Below are 20,188 nucleotides of genomic sequence, written 5' to 3' on the forward strand. Positions count from 1 at the left end.
AATGAGTTGGGCCCCTGTCATTTCCTTCTGTGATTTCAGGATGGAGTCTTAGTTAGAATTAGTTTAATTCTGAAGTCTTCGTCTCCTGCTACCGATCAACAGGTACAGCTAGAGTAGCATATACAGGTGCCCATGTTTTACAAGATATTTTTCGGGGTCCTGTGATCCTTCTTAAAATGCTTTGAGCTAGCAGGCCACTTGCCAGCTCACATAGGGGGAGCCTATGTGGTTTGCCGGTTTCTAGCCTGATTTTCAGACACATCTTCACATCTTCAAAGGAAATTAGGCCCAACCCAGCAGGTCTTCACAGAAGCCATTGGAGAGCTTTGCTTTCTCTACTGTTTGCAGCAAGAACATGCTGACAACTGATATCTGATAGCAGCCAGAGGGCCTCCTCTGAACCATACTCTCTCAGGTGATGACTTCTGCCGTTTAGTAAAAATGTGGGTCATTCTCTGCACATGATGCCTTATTCCAAACAGTACCTAGCACACGGGTCATTTTTCTTTCCCATTCCTGAGAAACACCTGCCCTCTGCTTGGATCACGGCTCCTTACTGTCAAGGTCAGCAGCCAAACAGGCTTATCTCTACCCTGGTCCAAAGTTAATATTAAGCTAGTGACCAGCTAGCCAGGAAAGCTCTAAAAGCTCTATTACTGTTACATAAGAGCCTGACCCATGAATTACAGCCCTGCTGATGCCAAAGGGAAAGCTAGAGAGAATTTAAGAGAGAGAATCTACGGGAGGAGGTAAGCTTCTCCCAGGCCCAAAGCCCAGGATTTTAGAAGGGACAGAGGGATGGATGTTCATGGTCCTTCTTAATTAGCTGAAGGAACTCAAAGCAGATTCTCTGAGATTTGATGGAAAAAGGAGATGGTGGTGCTTGATTGAAAAGAGAAGATAATTTTACAGTCTGCGTGTGGCCTTCTGTGCACTCACGTGTGCACGCACAACACAATTCCTGTGGAGTCGAATGCTGATGTTGAATTCCTGTCAGTGCTCAGTGCCCGCAAAGACCCAGAGAAAGTCAAGCCAGACTCCTCCTCAGAAACAGGGGCACATCAAAGCATAAGAGCAATAGGGATTACATGGTTTGTTCAGAATAGCCTCGGAATAGACCTAGCATCGTCCCAAGGGAGAAAGTGTAAAAACTTGATCCAGTGTGCCTAGAGAAAACCCATATAAGGACTCAGGGTATCTTTCTGCTGCAAACCCCTGCTTGCTCTAATGCCTCAGGTGGAGAACTGGTAATCTATGAAAAATAAACAGCAAAGAAAACCCTCCACATAGTTCCTGGTCACAGGAACAAAGCAATGGCAGACAGGGATACCAGGAAGAGCTGGGAAGGCAGGGAGGACAAGAGAATTGGGATCAAGAAGATGATGAATCTAATTCAGTAACTCAAACCTGAATGTAGCATCTCCTAACTTTACTTATAGGCCAGTCTACCTTATTTCTATCCTATCCTATCCTATCCTATTCTAATTTAGCCAGGGGAAAAAAGCTATTATTTTCCTTATTATATCAACTTCTTTTTTTCCCCCTTGTTATATCAGCTTCCAAGAACCCCTTTTCTCTAGAAAGGAATAATAAAATCTTAGGTTGTAGAATTACCAGGAAGCAGGATTAGAAGATCCACATCTTTCTCTAAGGGGTTCAACAATCATTAAATGCCAGTCAATAATTGTGTCAGTTCCAATTTTAAATTAATACTCAAAAACAGATATTAGATATAGTTAGCATATGAGGTTTGGATATAAACTAAAGGCAGCCAATTATCAAGTTTAAAGTAGGAAAGTCAATTTTTTCTTCAAAGATTCACTGTTATGGGTTGAATTGCCTCACCCCCCAATTCATATGTTGAAGTCCTAGCCACCAGTATCTCAGAATATGACCATATTGGGAGATAGGATCTTTTCAGGGGGAATCAAGTTACAGGGAGGTCATTAGGGTAAGATCTACTAGAACAGGACTGGTGTCCTTATAAAAAGGGGAAATTTGCATACAGAAAAATGTACAGAGGGAAGACAACGTGAAGACACAGGAAGAATGTCGTGTGAACATGAAGACGGCCATCTACAGGCCAAGGAGACAGGCCTGCACAGATCTGTCCCTCACAGCCCTCAGGAGAAACCATCACTGCCTACACCTTGATCTCAGACTCCTAGACTCCAGAAAAGTGAGATTTTAAATTCTGTTGTTTAAGCCACCCAGTCTGTGGGAATTTGTTATGGTAGCCCTAGCAAACTAGTTATTCACTGAAGCCAAAATTCTGGGGACATCTAGCTGTTTCTCCTAAGATTGATTCTTTTCTTCAAAGAACAGAAATGTGTACATGATGTTTTAAAGCTTTAAATGTTCATTTAACTAAAGAGCCAGCCATTATGTAAACCTATTTACTAGAACCACTCTCTCCAAAAAAAAAAAAAAAAAAAAATAAGTTCTATTTTCCCTCTGTTGCTACTTCCATCCCATAGTCTCGCTCTCCCTCATAGTCCTTGCACTCATTTCTCAAGCAAGAAAGCAAAGGAAAGAGGTCACCAGCAAGTCTACAGTTACAAGGAATTTGGGGTCTTTCTAACCCCCTCTAACTGTGACTCCAGCTTGGTGGACTGCTCTGTAGCTTCCTCTGACTGCCCTATCACTGGATATCCTAAATAGATCAATCTTCTGGGCCCATGAGCCAGAGGGGTCTAGCGAGAAGGCACAGATGGTGAGTAGAGGCGGCGGAGGAGGCGGGCATGGGGCTTCAAAGGGAAGCTGCCTCAGAGCCCGGGCTCCTGCTGTCCAGAAGAGAGAAGGCTCAGAGCATTCTTAAGGGCTCACCTCAAAGCCCTGCAGGCGTCCCAGATTCATCATGTCATTGCAGCGTTTTGGAACAAGGCACATTAACTCCACTGCTTTCTGTGGGAAAGAATAATAGCAGCTCAGGACGGGGATGAGCACTCAGGCAGGAAGCTTAGGGCAATTCCGTGCAGGAAGACAGGGACCTCCCGGGGGCTCCCTGATTCCAGGGAAGGACACTGGTCCCTGCAGTCCACTCCTAGAGCAGTGTGGGCTTTTCTGTTCTAGTTGGGGTGTTGGTCAACAGTGCAGGGCTCCATGTGAATCAGGGACCCCACGTGGCAGAGAACGCTACCCAGCCAGCCTTTTCCTCCTTCCCACTTTTATTTAGCGATTCTCTTTCCTTCTCATATTTTCTTTCTTCCCTCTGTTGCTTCTTGGCTGCCTAAGCAACAGCCTAGCCTGGCTTGTGAAACACTAGAGGTTTTAACCTAAAATGACCTACCAGAATGGTCTGTAACCTCTCTGGCTTAAAATAATCCCCATGGTGACATTGTTTCAAAGGACTTTACTTAGGGAGTAATCTCGGGGGTAGGGGAGGGAGTGAAAACAGGATATGTTATGTGTTGAATTCAAATAGTACCTGGGCTCATGGATGAAACTGCACACGGGAACCCTGAATCTCTGAAGGATGTCAGAGGACTCAAATATCCCCCTTTCCCACCATAAGTCCCTGGAGCCACGTGGAGAACATGAGAGGAGCGAAACTCTGGTCTTTCCCAGGACAGAATTCTCAGGTTCGAGAAAAACACTCCGTGTGTTCATTACTACTGGCCGTTCCCCATCCTGTGGAGCTGCTCTCTGCAAGGGGCTCTGAGAGGACTCCGCCCAGACCCCCGGTCCTCCAGATCCAGTTCTTCCCCCTTAGATATGACATCCAACACCATCGCCAAGGACGGCCAGCGCTTTGAGAAGACTCACCTCGATATCCGAACACTCCAAGCCAGCCTTCTCACTGTATCTCAGGAAGTCCTAGCAAGTGGGAGAAACGGGGAAGGGTGCAGGAGGGTGACATCAGTTAGGCCAACAGAGCACCATAAAAAACCCACCATCGTAAAACCTACAATGACACCCAGACAACTTTCCTCCCCAACAGACATGGCAGTGTGTCGCAGAAGCGGAGATATGACGTTATGAGTCACATTGGAAACAACAACAGGGAGAAAACCCCCAGATACTCAAAGAGGAAAAGCTATGGGGAAAGGGAGGGAGAGGGGGGAGAGGGGGAAGTTATGTCCAGAAAGCCTGGGAGAAAGGAGAGCTCAATCTCTCTCTTCCATGTACCTCACATTCTGTAAGACAAACCAAGTCAAACCGCTTCAAAAAGTAAAATATGATCAAATTTTAGGTACTCCTCATCTAAGCTTTCCAGGGCCTTGCCTTTGCTTATCTTTCTCCTTGTGGTCGCTCTGATTTTATGTTCTTCCTATTTTTTATCTTTTAAAGATCCCAAGTGAGTGATGGTGACAAAGGAAGAAAGCAGCTTGAAAGAAAGAAAGTGAACTGTCAACCTCGAAGACAGGAATGACATGCGTGCAATTTATTTGGAGGCAGAGCTGACCCAAGTAGAGGACAGGCAAGATAAGAGCCCGCAGGCGGCACCCCGCGCCCCCTGGCCTAGTTCATGGGGAAAGTGTGGTGGGGACAGAGCCTCACGCTGACCTGCTCGCCAACTCAGAGCCCAAGAAGAGCCTTCTCCGGCCCTGCCTCAGGCTCGCTGCTCTCTTACCTTGAGGAGCAACTGATATTTTGTGATTCTCTGAATGGGCTTGATAAGGAAGTCGCTAAGGGTCAGCCTTTGATTTATCTCCTGTTTCACCTCCTGGAACACAAGGGAGCGACGTTAGAGGAAAAAGGAGCCAAAGAACTGGAGTCCTGGGCATTAGGGTTCAAGGTGAGAAGGACACACCTTCCCGTTTGCCATAAAGTCCTAGAATCCTCAAACAACGTGAGGGGCAGAGCTGCCACACAGCCGCTCGTGCGTTACGGACAACACACAGCACACCTCGTGGCCACCTTCCGCACCGCATGTACCTCCCGCCTGTGTCCTCGCCCCAGCCCTGGGGACGAGGTGGAAGGGGAAGGGGTGTCTGTGGTCTCTGGTGCTCCAGGGCCGCGTCAGAGGGGCCTCTCCCAGGGCCCGGGCCCAACGGGCTGGGTCCTCAACGCTGATCTGCCCACGGTCGGCCCAGGGCTCTTCCCGGGGGCGGCCTGGCCTCTCCTCGAGCAAAGCGAGCACCTTCCTGGAAGGAGCCTGAGAGAAGCCCTGGGGAGGGGAGCGGAGACCTGCAGGTGCCTCGGAGCAGTCTTCGGGGGACAGAAACCTGGAGAGTGGGTCACGGTCCTTCTGCCAACGGGCCTCCGCCAGCGGGCCACCTGGCCTCCTGGGCCTCCGAGCCCGGCCCTGGCCCCGCCAAGGCAGCCCCGGCCTGAAGGTCCCGGAGCCGTGGGGGCACCGGCCCACCCTTCCTCCCCGACCCGGCCCGGCCCGGCCCGGTGCTTACGTCGAAGTAGGCGTCGTACTCGGCCACGATGTACTCGGAGCGCGGCTTGTTCTGGCAGTACCACACGTAGACGTGCAGCTTGCGCTCCTGCCGAGGCAGAGGGCAGGCGCTCAGGGCTCAGGCCGCGGGGAGGAAGGCAGGTGGGGGGAGAGGGGGAAGGGGGAGCGCGAGCGCCCAGCCGGACGGCAGACAGACGGAGAAGCAGGCTCCGCGCCGAGCGGGCGGCCCGACGTGGGGCTCGACCCCAGGGCCCGGGGATCAGCGCGTGAGCCGGGGGCAGCCGCTCCACCACGAGCCGCCCAGGCCCGGGGAGGACAAAGGCCGGTCCAGGAGCCCGGCGGCGGGGCCCAGAGCTGCGGGCGCACTCACGTGTTTAATGAAGAGCTGGGCCAGTCTGTCCTGCTCCTGGATACACTTTTCCAGTTCAGCCAGGAAAAAGCTAAAAGGAGGAAGGGGGTGTAAGGGGGGGGGAGCCACATCCTTCAGAACTGTAGTATTGCTCGGCGAGAAGATCAGTGACGCCAGCCTCTCCCCCGACCCGACCCGACCCCGAAGGTCAGGTGCAGGGGAGGACGGAGGGTCCCGGGGTTCTCAGGACTGCGGAGCACTTACTCCTTATGCCAGTCGTAAATCTGGTGGATATTTCCAAACACGATTTTATCCTTCCCTCGCATGTCCTCGGGGACACCCTTTTCTTCTATTCTCTTCATGAAGCCCTACAGAGCAGAGGCAGCGGTCAGTGGGACATCTTCACAAGAAAGCTATCCTGCCAGCCCCATAGGGCAGCCCCGTGGGCGGGCCCACCCCGCAGGGCTTTCTGTGCTTTCTCAGGGCTCGGCCAGGACTTTACCCCATGTGGGGCGACACACGCAGCTCTGATGAAGTTCTAGGTCTCTTTCTTGGTCTCCCCAGCCCCCTAAAGAGAAAGTCTTTTTCATCCAACCATCTAAATGCCCCTAAGGTAAACCCTCAAGGAGAGGGAGCATGTTTTTTTTTTTTTTTTTTTTTTTTTTTTTTTTAAGATTTTATTTATTTATTCATGAGAGACACAAAGAGAGAGGCAGAGACACAGGCAGAGGGAGAAGCAGGCTCCATGCAGGGAGCCCGATGTGGGACTCGATCCTGGGACTCTGGGATCATCCCCTGGGCTGAAGGCAGATGCTCAAGCTGAGCCACCCAGGCGTCCCAAGGGCACGATTTTATTTACTACCAAGTTGACTCTTAACTGTGGATTTGTCAGTCTTGTCTTATGGGTGGATTTTTCATTGTAGCCTCTTTTCCTCTTGGTAGCCATAACCCTCTCCTTAATCTCAGAGGACTCTACGCCCCAAGGCCTCATTAGGGGTGCCCTGCTTGTAGTCACGGTGGCTGGTAGCTCCGAAGACTACATGTCCGTATGGTTAAATGCCAAAGAAGAGCTCTTGAGACAGTAACTTGGTCACCTGAAACAAGGTGAAAGGACTCCGCTCTAACCGAGAGGCTCCCCCAAATGCTGCAGCTTTGAGACCCCATCTCCCTCTGAATCTCTCATGATATTTCAAGGAGAAAAGAAAAGAAAAAACCCAATATATTTCATTCGATCTACTGTAATTTTTAGTTTCATTTCTGCAAATACCCAGAGAGAGCAAAATACATGTGACCCTCAAGTTAAAAACACCTTGGCTCAGGTAGGGTCCAACCTGCCCCTGGCTGGGTGACCGCAGACCTACCTTGCGCCACATACTCACCTCCACCACAATCCCCAGATCCTTGACATAGTCTTTTTCTGTCTGCACCAGCTCATTCAGGACAAACCTGGGCAGGAGAATAAGAACAATGAGGGGTCCTCTTCTTTGTGAAGCAAGACATCTTCACACTTAAGTTGACAGGAACGTTACTTTGGCACCTTTGAGACAAGATGAGCCCAAACCCCATATCCGGCACCCTGCAGGAAGGCGCTTTCTGGGGTTCTCTCGGTGAGAGGGCCCCACGCCTAGAGGCGGATTCCCAGGTGGCACACAGCAGCCGGCGGTGGGTGGGGGGGTGACCACGACGCTCACCATTCAGTCTTTTTCTTTCTGTTCTTAATGATTCTTCCTCCCTCATCTATAACTGAACAGCCGTATCGATACGAGGCAGGAGGAGTCACAGGCACTTTGACAAAAGTGACTTATGAAAGCTTTGAGGCCAAGGGCTCACCATGAGACTTCTCTTCCTTCATTTCAACTCCATTCTGTGCTTATCAAGAGGAGGAGGACATTTGCTTGATAACCAACCTTTGAGGCTTTAGAGACACCAACATCAAGTGAGGTCTCTGAGATACAGAAGCTGCCATTATTCAGACAGGTGGCCCTGGTACCTGGCCTGCAACCCCCCCCCCCCCAGTCAGGGACAGGAGGTCTGACTGCAGGCACCACATAATCACAACCTTCAATGCAGCAGCCTCCCCTTCTCCCCAGCAGACGTGGGGTTTAACCACTACAAGGACCCTTGCTTTCTTGGTTTCTTCCTTGTTCATGATTTCCTCCTCTCAGAGTATTTGCTCCGTGCCAGTGCTTCATCTGGGGTTTCTCATGCTTCGATCATGTGGGTAGCGTAAGCCCTGCTTTATATAGAGGAGAATACTGAGGCCACGTTGCCCAGGATGACAAAGCCCCCGGCAGAGTTGGGATCTGAACCTATTACACCACAGCCCAAAGAATCTGCTCTGTCACTGTTGCCCGCTGCCTGGCAAGCTACTCAGACCAGCTCCCTGGAGTTCCTGAGACTCCACACCCAAGCACTTCTCTTTCTTTCTGTCCAAAGAGTAAAGATCTGGACAGAAAACACTCAGGGCGGTGCACAGGGGCAGGCTGGGTGCTGTGCGCCTTTCCTGGAGTCTGACTCGGACAACCTAAATGCGAAGAGAGTTTTGCCTGGAGCCACCCAAATGCGTTTTAGGCCCAAGTGGCAGAAGGGGTACAGCGCTGGGATGCCCAAAGGGGACCCGAGCATAAGCATTGTGACTATTCTGAACCCAGGAAGCAATTCATCTGAAATTCCTGATCTACATAGCGCAGAGAACCAACAGATCCCCGGGTCTGGGCCTCAGGGTGATGGGGAGAAAGAAAAGGAACACACGCTTCTTTATCGGCATGCCCAGTGCTTCCAACCAGTTTCCTCCCTCTAATATGCACAATCCACAATCATGTGTTATAGGCCACAGGAAGGAACTGGCAAGGCCAAATAAAAGCATATAAATATATCTTTAGCATGGCCCATGCTACTGCTTAGAAGAAAGTGGTAAAACCCCACAGGAAAGTGGGAGTGGGAATTTGGGGCTGGGAGGGCCCTCTGGAGATGAAGTCCAGCTCTCTGTCTCCAGGCGATATTTTTATCCTATGCTATCTGCTGACAGAGTGAGGGCTGTCTTGGGCTTTCCAGCCCTTGGGGAAGGGGAGTGATTAGACTAGGTGCTGCTGGTGGGCCTGGCATCACTTCCCTTAGAGCCCCAATGAAATAATTGGGGAGATAATGACACATTAATAGACATTTTGAAAAGGTCCATAAAAGATTTAAGTTACATGCCGCACAAGACAGTACATGATTAATTGCCAAATAAACTGAACTGATAATAAAGCATTTAAAAAAATGTTTAGGTCTTCATTAGTCAAAGTTATTGACAATGTAAATGTTATTCTTTGGTCCAACTAAATTTCTTCCAACTACAGGTCAGACCTATTTCTAATTTCTGTGTCACACAATGGTGGGGAATGGCTGGGATCTTGTACAGAAAATCCTTCAGAAGTTTTGCACTGGCTGTTCCCTCAGCCAAGAGCACTTTCCCTCCATGACTAATGGCTAATTCCCTACCCCCTTCTAGTCTTTGTGCAAATGTCAGAACCATTGAAAACTGCAAATGGCCTCAACCATACTCCAAATCTCCCTTATTATTTTTTCTTTTTCCATCTTCTAACATGTTAAATAATTTATTTTTATTTTGTTTATTATATAATTTCTCCCTTTATATAGTGTACACTTGCCATGAGAACAAGGACTTTTGTTGTTATTGTCTTACAGAAACATCCCATACTTTGGTACATGACAGGTGTCCAACACCTATTGTTCAATGAATGAGTGGCTAAACTTGAAGACAATCAAGTCCATTCTCAGCTTTTTTCCCTTCCTGGACGAATAACTATTTGTTTTCATCTTTTCTCCATGGAGCTCCCATTTAACCCTTTGATGCTTGGACGGAGTCTCCATTCTCTGTGTCTTGCCCTCTCTGCCCCCGCCCCCACAACCACCACTCCCACTCCCTGGCCTCTAGCCTCACACAGAGTCCACAATCAGACATGTACACATCCTCTCTTTCATCACGGCCATAAGTTACAGCAAGAGTGATGAGACATTGTAATCGTTGGATTTTCAGGATAGCTCAGGATGTGGAGAGCTGTGAGTCAGGCAAGAGAGTAATAAGAGGGAGAAGAAATGGGTAAAGAGAGTAAAAGAGACCACAAAATTTTGCCTGTTGAAGCAAAATCAGACAATATCCCATCTGGAAGCAGGACAATGGCTTACATGACTGCTTATGGGCCCGTTCAACCAAAGTGACAAGAGTAGTGACCGGCTTTGCCAAGGACCACCTGCTACCGTGAAGGTCTCCTCTGTGATCTGAGTTTTGCTTTGGCTTGGCAGAGGACTGGAACATCGGCTCCAACTCTGCATTTACGTAAAAACAACCCTGAGAAGCTAAAGAGAACCAGCTTTGTACAAGTCCTAGAAAATTTCCTTGTAGGGATGGTATTTTTCCACCTCTCTTCCATTTTTGGGGTTCCTCCGAGTACCCATAAAGTTGGAGGGTAAATTTGGAACTGAAGAGACACTTGCCCAGCTCTACCATGAGGTGACAGCCCTGCTCTGAGGCCAGGCCCTGGCTATGACGTTTCTACTTTTCTTTCCTAGGAAAGAAAGTCATTAATGGTCACTTTGCCTGCTTCCAGGCAACAGAAGGACCTGGCCTCACTCAGTTTTGTTAATCTTCATGTCTGTGACCAGGCTAAAGGAATGAGTCTGAGGGAGAAGGACGGACTAATTAGCAAAGGGACCAGTTCTCTGGGCTTTACGATCTCTCACACACCAGGCCACGTCCAAGACTCATCAAGCTCTGCTCCCAACATGGAGTCAAATTCAAGATAAGAAAACTAAAGTTTTGGAGGAATTGTGGTTTTGCCTTGCTGGTATCTGATATCTTCTTAATCATCTCAAATGACAGAAGACAGACTCGACATCAGAGTGGATAACTCAACCCTTGCATAAAATATGGGCTTTCGTGAAATGCACTGCAATGTGAATTGTATTTATCCCCAACTATATTTAAAAAAGTGAAGAGGTTCTCTTGGAGCAAAGCCCATAAATGGGTACTAAATGAAACCGTTAGAGGAACAGAGCTAGGCCCTGGCCAGCTGGCACAACAGATGCTTTTCCTATCTAGGACTTCTCTACGTTTTGAGAAATGGATCCTCAGGTGAAACTCTACCAGACTTTCTACCGTGGATTCTCTAATATGGGACCATAGGAATAGCCCCATAGTTCCCTGCATTTTGTTGTTTTCCTTTTATCAGCATGCTTTAAGTTTCTCACAGCCCTTGGTGATAGGCACACTTTATCCGTAACAGCTGCTATCTCCCTGATGATGCTTCAGCCTAAAATTCTTAAAGTCAGTGCCACTGCAGTGCCTTGTTTATCCCAATGTTACCCTGTACAGATGCAGGTCATCTTTACTTAGAATGAATGGTATCAATGGAAATAGAGTGAGGGGAACCCCTCTGCCCAAACTTCCTCCGACCTTAGTCCACTGTCCATCATACACATGCACACTAGGGTAGAATCTGGGGAAAGTCACTTACATCCGGCCTCTCAGGGCCTTGGCTTTCTGTTCTTCTTCCAAGTTTCTAGGAGGTGTGGGTGGGGTCATCCCCTCATTCAGGCAGCCTACAGGGTCTTTCAAGCTTCCCCGGTATGAACCTCCTTCTAGAGTCTGAAAAGAGAAGAAAAATAGCCTCAGGGAAGTGTATATTGAAAAATCATCTGGAGGCCCTTGTGTCCCCTCCAATCTAGCAGCAGCCAGCTTGGTAGACCAGTTGCCAAGGCTGTTCTCACTGAACATCAGTGAAGTGCCAGGAGGCCGGGTATTCCTCTCTCCCTGCAACAGACTGCCCAGAGCGGCCGCCTTCTCCGGCAATCAGGATGAACTTGGCGTCGTGTGCTGCCAATTTCCCAACATAATGAAAATCATCAAAGTGACTTATCTCTGGGTAAGGGCTGCAGAGGCTAAGCTAATCATTGCAATTCCACACTAATGAAGCAGAAAAGAAAATCATTCGTGGGGCCATCAAATCCCAACTGATAAGGGGAGGGTAGTGACAGGAGAGTTAGTTGGGTAAACTCACGTTTGTTAAATTGGTTACATTTTTTTCCCCAAGAGGCTGATGACACGTAGACAGGAAGAGGTCAGCAGATTCAGCCTTTCCCAAAAATATCTTTGCTAAGGTTATTTACCAAGGGTTTTCTTTCATTCATGAATCCTTTTAATTTCTTTTAATTAAGGTGCTGCAGGATTAAGAAACAAGGTAAAAGTAAAGCTACAAGACTCTAGAAAGAGTTAAAGGCAAAGGATTCTAACCCCAGATCTGTTAGTCACTGGATGATCTTAAGTGAGACAGCTGCAATTATTCCCTGCGTGCTTCAGGGTTTTGTTTTGTTTTGTTTTCAGTTTTCAAATGAGATCTCTCCTTCCTACAGATTTCTAAGGAACAGAGACAATAAATGTATAATCCGTTGGCAAATTAAAAATATTCTACAATGATGAGCTCCCCCCTGCCTCAGAGCTTTTAACAAGGATACTCGAAAATGAGGCCAATCTTAGCATTTTTACAGGTGTCCACAAAGTAAGATCACACAGTGATACTTAGCATTTCATTATGGAACTTGGCAGAAGCAATGTGGATAAACAGTAAGCCTGGAGATCAAGGTCAAGGTGAGCAATTCTAAGACAAACATGGGAGTCTAATCCAAACTACCCACACAAGAGGCCTCTTTACAACAGCCTCTGCAGCTCAAAGGAAAGGCTTCACTTTGGAAGTCTTTGAAAACATCAGCCCTAAGGGTAAAAGTCATAAAGATCAAAAAGTCTCCAAAAAGGTGGGAGAAACAAAAGGCTTCATTCAGCATGGTGTTAACCTGCACTGGGAGTATCTGTCTAAATTCTCATAGCTGCTATAGTTCAAGACAGGACGAATAAAAGCAGGAAACGTCCAGGGGAATGAAACAAAAAGCAAATGAGGTGCCCAATGGGTCATTCATTACATGAGAACAGGTGGTAGATATTAAGGCTTAAAGCAGATGGGCGCCTGGGTGTCTCGGTTAAGTGTTCGATTCTTGATTTTTGGCTTGGGTCATGATTCGGGGTCCTGAGATCACGTCCCACATTGGGCTCCACGCTCAGTGGGGGAGTCTGCTTGAGAGTCTCTCTCTCTGCCCCCCCCTTTCTCTTTTTCACTCTAAAATAAATGAATATATCTTAAAAAAAAAAAAAACTCAAGTAAAGCTGAAAAATTTAAAGCTGAGAAGAGAGGTCAACTTCCTTCCTCCCCACCAACCTGCCAAATCAACAAAATGTACTGAGGGCTGAGCATGACTTGTTACCAACACCAGAAACTAGAATTAAGAAGACAGTGTCTTCAAGTTTGACAGAATTTCTTTTAACTTGACATGAAGTCAGGACAAGTAATCCACCGTGGAAGTTGTTATCCTGAGAAGCAGCATAGGCTAAAAATACAGAAAGGTCAAGGAGAGTTTAGCTAAATTTATAGATTCAGGATCTGTAACCAGTTATTAAGGAAATGAGAGTGTCTGGTGCTGGGGTCTGACAAGCCAGTGGACAGGCAGGCTTTTCAAGACATGTGACCCGTTCCCTGGTGCCATCGCCAGAGACAGGCTCCCAGGCAGATGGACCCGGCTGGTGATTGATCTGATTACAGGCCTTTTACTTCCCCTCCTCCTTGTCCCATTGTCCCATTACAGTCTTTGTTCTGCAGCCTGTTGGCTGGCAGGATGCTTACTGGAAGGCCCCGGGCAAACAGGCTTACACCTCTGCCTACAAGGCTCTCCTGTGGAACATCCAGGTTGGCACGGTCCATCTTCAACCTTGTAGAATGAAGGGTATCTGAGGAGTCTGAATTGTCACACAAGGAAATATGCTCCATATTCTCCTGCCTGGCCTATTCTATGAGCAAAGAAGCCCAAATTATGTCTGGGGAAAGAGTCTCTGTGAGGGGGTGAGCAGGGCAGAGGCAGTGAGAGGAAGAAGAGAGAAAGAAAGGGTCTGGCTAAGCTGGGTAGTCTGGGTAATCTGCTTCATGATGGTGTTGGCTTTCAATGCTTATAACTCAAATGCAATAAATTCCCTCTGAGGACCTGGCTACCAGAGCTGGAGTGGGGATCCTGGGGCCCAGCCACGGGCAACTGGAGGTGACCTGCCACTGTCTGTGCTGCTCCTGGTGGGAAGCAGGCAGCATGGCTGGTTGATGAGCCATGGGCTGTGGAGCCACAGGGAGGACTCCTGCCTTGCTCGGGGCTCAGGCCACATCCGGTAGTCATGTAGAGAGATGTCAGACTGCACATCTGAGGAAGGAGATGTTGCAACAGTCCAGACAGGAGAGCATTTTGAGCACTGACTCTAGACTGAGCCTCATTAAGGAAGGTTCCGTGCTGGATCAGAGCTGGCACATAGTAGAAGTCCAAGAATCTACGGAATGTACCATGGGGCTCTTGGGGAGAGGGCAAAAGTCATCTGATAAAACAACAGGTAAGGGTGCTGCTCCAGCATCACACACCACACCAACCTCTTAGCTGCCCAACCCTGTTTGAAAAATTTATATACTATTTTCTGGACAAAATTAGATTGTACTTATTTCCAGGCAAATTAAGGGTGTGGATGGGGAAGAGAACTGTATAGAAGGAAATGCCATGTTTAGGCAAATACATTTCAGGTTTGTGACTTTCTCTTATTTTTTTTTTTTTTGGTGAAAATCGAAACTTTCAACAAGCTCAGGAACCTTTTCCATAGAGGGAGGCCAGAGGCACCCAGTGCCACAAAACACACACCTCTACCATGGGTGTGATGCGGCCATTATTTTCTTCCCTCTGGTCTCTTTCCTTCCCTCTTCCCTTGTCACTGATGAAGCAGGCCGACTCACCTCGAGGAGGGCAAAGCATACATATACACAGCTGCAGCTTGGCCCTAGCCATGTTTGGTGCCCCACAGGGCTGGCCCAGGGAGGTGAATGCTATCAAAGCAGGAGAACCAGAGGGCAGGAAGCAGGTAGACACATTTTAGGATGCCAGGCTACCAGGTAGTCTGAACAAGACCTCAATCCCGGCCAGCCCCTACCCCAAAGGCAAAGGATTATCAGTCAAGGGGCCACTGGTACCATCTGAAGCCCAGTGAACTACTGTGACATCCTACATGAGGATAAGGGCTCTGAGAGGAAGTGTTCTTTCTAGAGGCTTCATCTTTCACGTCAGGCCGGCTGTGAAATGCTGTGGCTGTTTAGAAACACATGAGATTTTTCACATGGCCCGGAAGTTCTTGTTCCTCAAACTTGAGGAATAAAACCAAATCATATAGGTTGTTGAGCTATTACCCTGCCCTGTTCACCCAACCACTAACCTATTGGCTGACAAATACTGTGTCCTCATGGCCCAGGACGTGGTAATGGAAGAAAGGGACGGCATTGCTCCCTTCTGACATTCACAACACAGACGAGGTGGCTAAGAGCTAACATTTGTAGGATGCTTGCTTATCATTGTACAAAGCACATTCACACCTACTCAATCATCATGGTATCCCTTTTAAGATAAGATTCTGGTGGAAGGAATCGTCACTGCTGATAAAGGAGATAAAAGAGAGGCCCAAGGAGACTAGGTACCTTGCCTGTGGCTACGCAATAAGGAGCAGAGGCAGAAATTACAATCCAGGTCTGATTCCTTACACCCCCACCACTGCCACCACCCATCCTCAGGTCTAGGAGAAGGTTTATTAAAAATCACACAGGGGGAAGCACCTGGCTGGCTCAGTTGGTAGAGCACTTGACTCTTGATCTTGGGGGTCATCGGTTTGAGCCCCATGTTGGGGGTAGAGTTTACTTAAATAAATAAAAAGGAAAACGATACAGGGAAAGCAGGAAGAGTTCTTACTCCAGGCTTGGAGTTAGAGACAATATCTTAATACAAAACGTGGAAAACGTGTGAGATATATTTGTGGGGAGGTGGGTGGGCACCTTCTCTTGGCAAATAAAAGCAGTGATTAAAGACCAAGTCTGGTAGATGAGAACTCAGAAGTGTCCTCTGATGTCCAGAGGGACTTGCCAAAGGAGTTCTGGGGGAGCTTCAAGGGTTTGTCTGTACTGTAGGTGAGCTGGAGAACCCCTATCCTTGTTTCCTGCCAGCAACCCTGGGGCAGAAGCCTTGGCACAGTCATGACCACGTGGCCATCAAGCACCAAGGGCGGCTCTGGGACTCTGAGACACAAAGGGTCTCAAGGCTTTTGGGTGGAGCAGAATTTGGTGCTATCTCTGGAGCAACCAAAAAAGAAAGAATCCAAGCCCTAGATATAAAAATCCAAGTGTGCTAGATGCTCCTATGAAATTTCCAGACTCTGCAAATTGGAAAGAAACTTATTAGCTCATCTTATACCGAACTAAGATAACTCCAACCCCCTGGTCTAGGTTCCACCCTCCAGAGCAGCAAAGAGTGAGATGAACCCTTCTTTCCCATGGTAGTCCTCAATTAATCCGGAACGGCTCTCCTGAGCCTTCTCTCTCCTAACTTCTCCCCAAATTTAACGCAGTATCTTTAACTTTCCTTCAAATGACAGGGACCACATGGTACTGTTTACCTCCTCCGGGGCCCTTCCACGGAGTTCAAGACCACTGCAGAATGCTGCATTCAGAACCTGATGCATGACTCACACACTGCTCATGGCAGGTATGGGCTGAAGACCTTTTAGGACAATGGGGCTATTATTCTCCTTGACTGTACATTGTACTTTCATTGACTTGGCCTATGATCACAGTGGCTATTTTGGCAGCTGTCACACTGTGGTACGTTAGTCAAATAAAAACTCTGGGACTTTCGTAGGTTCTAGGTCTTCCCTTTTCTAAGCCACAGAGCTAATGAAGAGGAATACAAGTCTCAGAGGTAAAAATGCAACTCGGGATTCTCAAACACGCCTGGGGAAACAACCACTTACTGTTGCTTCCTTGCTATCCCCCAGTGGGTATGTCCTGGGATGCGAAGGAGGAAAAAATAAAGGGAGGGACAAATGATCAAATTTTGGTGAGAAGATTCTGAGAAACCAAACCAAACGCTCCCTCATTCCTCTCCATGGTATGGGCTTGGTTTTACTTGTTTGGCCAAAGAAATCTCTATAATTCTGGGTTCATTGCAGGTCCTCAAGAAAGAGTTATTGGTGGAAGAAGAAATTAAAGTTCTCATTGTGGGAACGTACCACAGAGAAACCACTCATCTGATAGATGTTTGTCGAGAGCCTATTACAGGGCTGATCTGCTCCACCGCCACCCCACACTTCCTCTCTTCTGGGAAACCTGCTCTCATGGACTTCTCAATAGCGGCACTTACCTGTTTAACACCAGATACACCGATTACACAACCAGAGGCCTGCAGGGACTCCCAGCAGTGCTAAGGTGAGCAGTCACAGCAGGATAAAAGTAATCCAAAATATAGAAAAATATAGCCTTTTGGAAACAAGTGTCTACTGATGTGTGCGCAAAAGCCTCCTATATACTCATGGAAGAGGGGAAAATAATGTCCTAAGTGACCAATCATCTTGCCGGGTAGGGAGGCTGCAAAGATTAAGACAATGAAAAGATTGAGGTGCTTTAACAAATAACCCAACAGAACCCTCTAAGGGCTGTCCCTGGCAGTGGGCGGCTTACACAGTAACTGCCATAGGGCTGCAGAGCTCGTCGGGGAAGCCCTTCTGGGCAGATGAGATTCCAGCGGGGTCCTGAAGGACTGTTATGCTTCAGATAAGCAAAAATACGAGGGGGAACATTCCAGAGAAGTAGGGCGGCATGAATAGAAACTTGGAGGGAGGAAAGCCAAGTGCGTAAGGAACACCATTTGGTTGGAGCAGAGTTCATCTACCAGAAGAAATAAGTCGTCGTAGGCTGGCTAAAAAAACACGAGAATATTGGATATGTGTGAATTTTATCCGTGGGCCGGTGATTTCCAAAGTTTGATCATCTACCTCTATCAGTAAACACAATTTTGGTCATGCATTGCCAAAACATGGAACTTATGTATAAATCACATCTCTGTGTTACTGCATTATCATTATGCACATAATAAAATATACCTGAATCGTTTTTAAATGAGATGAGGAGATTCAACAACTGTTTTCCTGTACCTCAATAAAGTGTCCTGTGTACCCAAAGGCACCCCCACACTGGAGATGACCCCATAGGCAAGAGGGAGGAGGCCGTGTGCGCTTTCACCGAGGAGGGAGGCAATAGAGGTGCTTGTGGAAGACCCGCCAAGAGACGAGGCCCAGGAGGGAGGCAGACCGGGGCAGGGGAACTACTGCAATAGTCCAGGCCTGAGGTCAGGGGTCAGGTGGTGAAAGGGAAAATGTGAAGGAAAAGACAAAGGATGATATGATTTGTAAGGAACAATATTGTTAAGCCGTATCTGGAGAACGAGGAGGGGGTGTGGGTCCGTGTGGAGAGAAAAGGGGAAGCAAGTGGGAAGTGGTCAGAGAGACAAGCTTTGAAAAGCCAAGGACGGTGCCCAAGAGAGTACTTGACTCCCACCAGCGAGGCGGGAGGGTGGGGGGGTGACGGGAAAGTGGACCACCCTCAAGAGTTAGATGCAGTTACTAAAACATCAGCTGAGATATCCTTTCTAACGTAGGAAGGAAAACTTAGAAGGAGAAGGAGAAAATTCTGTGTTAAATTTCCTGGGCGCTCTCTAAGGTGGGAGATTTGGGGAGGGAGTCACTGTCATCAGAATTGCCATCAGGCAGCCTTTCCTGCACAGCATCCAGCATCTTCCTCTCACTCCTGGGCCAAGGGGAGAAGGGTTTAAATGGTGCTGATTACAGGACTGCCCAACAGAGTCTAGCAGGAGCACAGGCATTTATCCTAATGAGAGTCGCAGGAGAAACCAAACCAGCGACCTGGATGAGGGTGCAGGGCAAGGAAAAAGCTCCCAATTGTCATCATGGGGATACGCGGCAACGTGAAAACATGGGCTAGAGGAACAGCACTAACCGAAAACGAGCTCTTTCACCAGTACGGCGCCAAAACCCTCGAGCAGCCAGACCCATAACCCTTCTCTGCAGCGGTCTGACTGGCCCCTGAGACGGTCACAAGCTAGGCCAGTTTGCAAGCTAGAAAATTGTCTGGGGTCCCCGAATAAAATTACCTGGTGTTTTCAAAGACCCAATCCATGTTCTGGGTATCAGTGGCCAAGTTAGATTCAGGGCTGACCAGTCACTGACCAAATGCTGCTGCGTCCCTGTGGGCCAGCGGGCTGGGCTCACAGAGAGGCTATCTTGTCTTGGATACTTTTTTCCTTTCATCAATGCCACAGTCCCAAAAGGGCCGATTCATTGCAGATGCCCATTCAAAAAAAAAAAAAAAAGGCCAAAGACTTTGAAGCACCGGTATTTGGAAACCATCATTAGCTAGAAAGAATCCTATAGGAGGAATGGGGATAGGTACACAGGAGGCCGTGGCAGACCAAGGCCAGGCCCTGGGAGCCACATGGGGGTGAGACACACACAGAACTGCCTCCAGGACCCCCACTTACCAGCTTGCTTTTGACCAATTGTTCTATTGCACTGACAAGGTCTGCAGCAGAAGGTACTTCAGTGGAAGCCTGCCGGGCTGCTAGCAAAGAGGAGGACTGCAAGACATCGAGCAGCAAAGGAAAAGCAGATTAGCAAGGAATGAGGAATAGCAATTAGGAAGAAAACAGCAAGTCCACAGCTCAAGGCAGGCAAAGGGAGCAAAGCTTTAGTTCAGAGGCAGGAGATCACAGAGGGAGATAGGAGGTGGTGTGGGTGCGGGACAGGCCTGCCTGACCCCTTGTCAGGAATCCTGGCCAGCGGCAAAGCGGGGATGGGACTGGGCTCTCCCTAGGCAGGCCTCCAGAGGAGCTGAGGGCAGGGTTTGTGGCGTTCCTGGGAGGCCCATAGGTAAGGGCTGCCCGCTGCTGTTCCAGGGTACGAAAGGAGTCCATAAACCTGGCCTCAAACATGCCCAGAGGAGAGAAATTGTCTTTGCTTTACTTAAATACAAATTTTAAGTCTAGATCTTCAGTGCGTATCAAGTGAAAATTCAGGGCAGAGCACTGAAAGACCAGGAAGCTAGAAACCCCTGCCCACTCACCTGTGTGCACACGCACGCACGCGTGTGCACACACAAACCTCCACCAACACAGCTGCTTGTGGCAAGGCCCCTGAACTGGAACACCTGGATGTAATAAGTGGTTTTAGCAAGGACTTGTGTATCTCACACTGGGGTCACCAGGGACTATCCGATTCACAGTGAAAGGAGGCTCAAGCCAAGGGGCTGCCCCCATCCAGCCTGTACCAGCAACAGGGACTGACTGGTCCACGTGGCTGTTTGGCCGACGGTTTGGGGAATCCTGCTCATGGAGGGATGGGTTTTTTTTTTTTTTTTTTTAAGATTTTATTTATTTATTCATGAGAGAAATAGAGAGAGAGAGAGATGCAGAGACACAGGCAGAGGGAGAAGCAGGCTCCATGCAGGGAGCCCCATGTGGGACTCGAT

General features: G+C 48.3%; 1 protein-coding gene across 27 annotated transcripts in view; it reads right to left on the reverse strand.

The window, feature by feature from the left end:
• KALRN (kalirin RhoGEF kinase) overlaps positions 1-20,188 on the reverse strand; it is a 660,095-nt gene that overhangs the window by 53,578 nt on the left and 586,329 nt on the right. For 21 of the 27 annotated variants that reach the window (XM_077884356.1, XM_077884355.1, XM_077884353.1 and 18 more), the window contains 9 exons: positions 19,203-19,298; positions 11,216-11,346; positions 7,076-7,142; positions 5,961-6,064; positions 5,718-5,787; positions 5,349-5,435; positions 4,574-4,666; positions 3,766-3,816; positions 2,827-2,904 (listed from right to left, as the gene is read on the reverse strand). In XM_077884356.1, coding sequence (XP_077740482.1) covers positions 2,827-2,904; positions 3,766-3,816; positions 4,574-4,666; positions 5,349-5,435; positions 5,718-5,787; positions 5,961-6,064; positions 7,076-7,142; positions 11,216-11,346; positions 19,203-19,298 — 777 coding nt within the window. The remainder of the gene's footprint in view (positions 1-2,826; positions 2,905-3,765; positions 3,817-4,573; positions 4,667-5,348; positions 5,436-5,717; positions 5,788-5,960; positions 6,065-7,075; positions 7,143-11,215; positions 11,347-19,202; positions 19,299-20,188) is intronic. The other 6 variants (XM_077884358.1, XM_077884357.1, XM_077884378.1 and 3 more) reach the window with 1 other exon arrangement.

The sequence above is a fragment of the Canis aureus genome, chromosome 35 (assembly GCF_053574225.1).
Source record: "Canis aureus isolate CA01 chromosome 35, VMU_Caureus_v.1.0, whole genome shotgun sequence".
Lineage (NCBI taxonomy): Eukaryota > Metazoa > Chordata > Mammalia > Carnivora > Canidae > Canis > Canis aureus.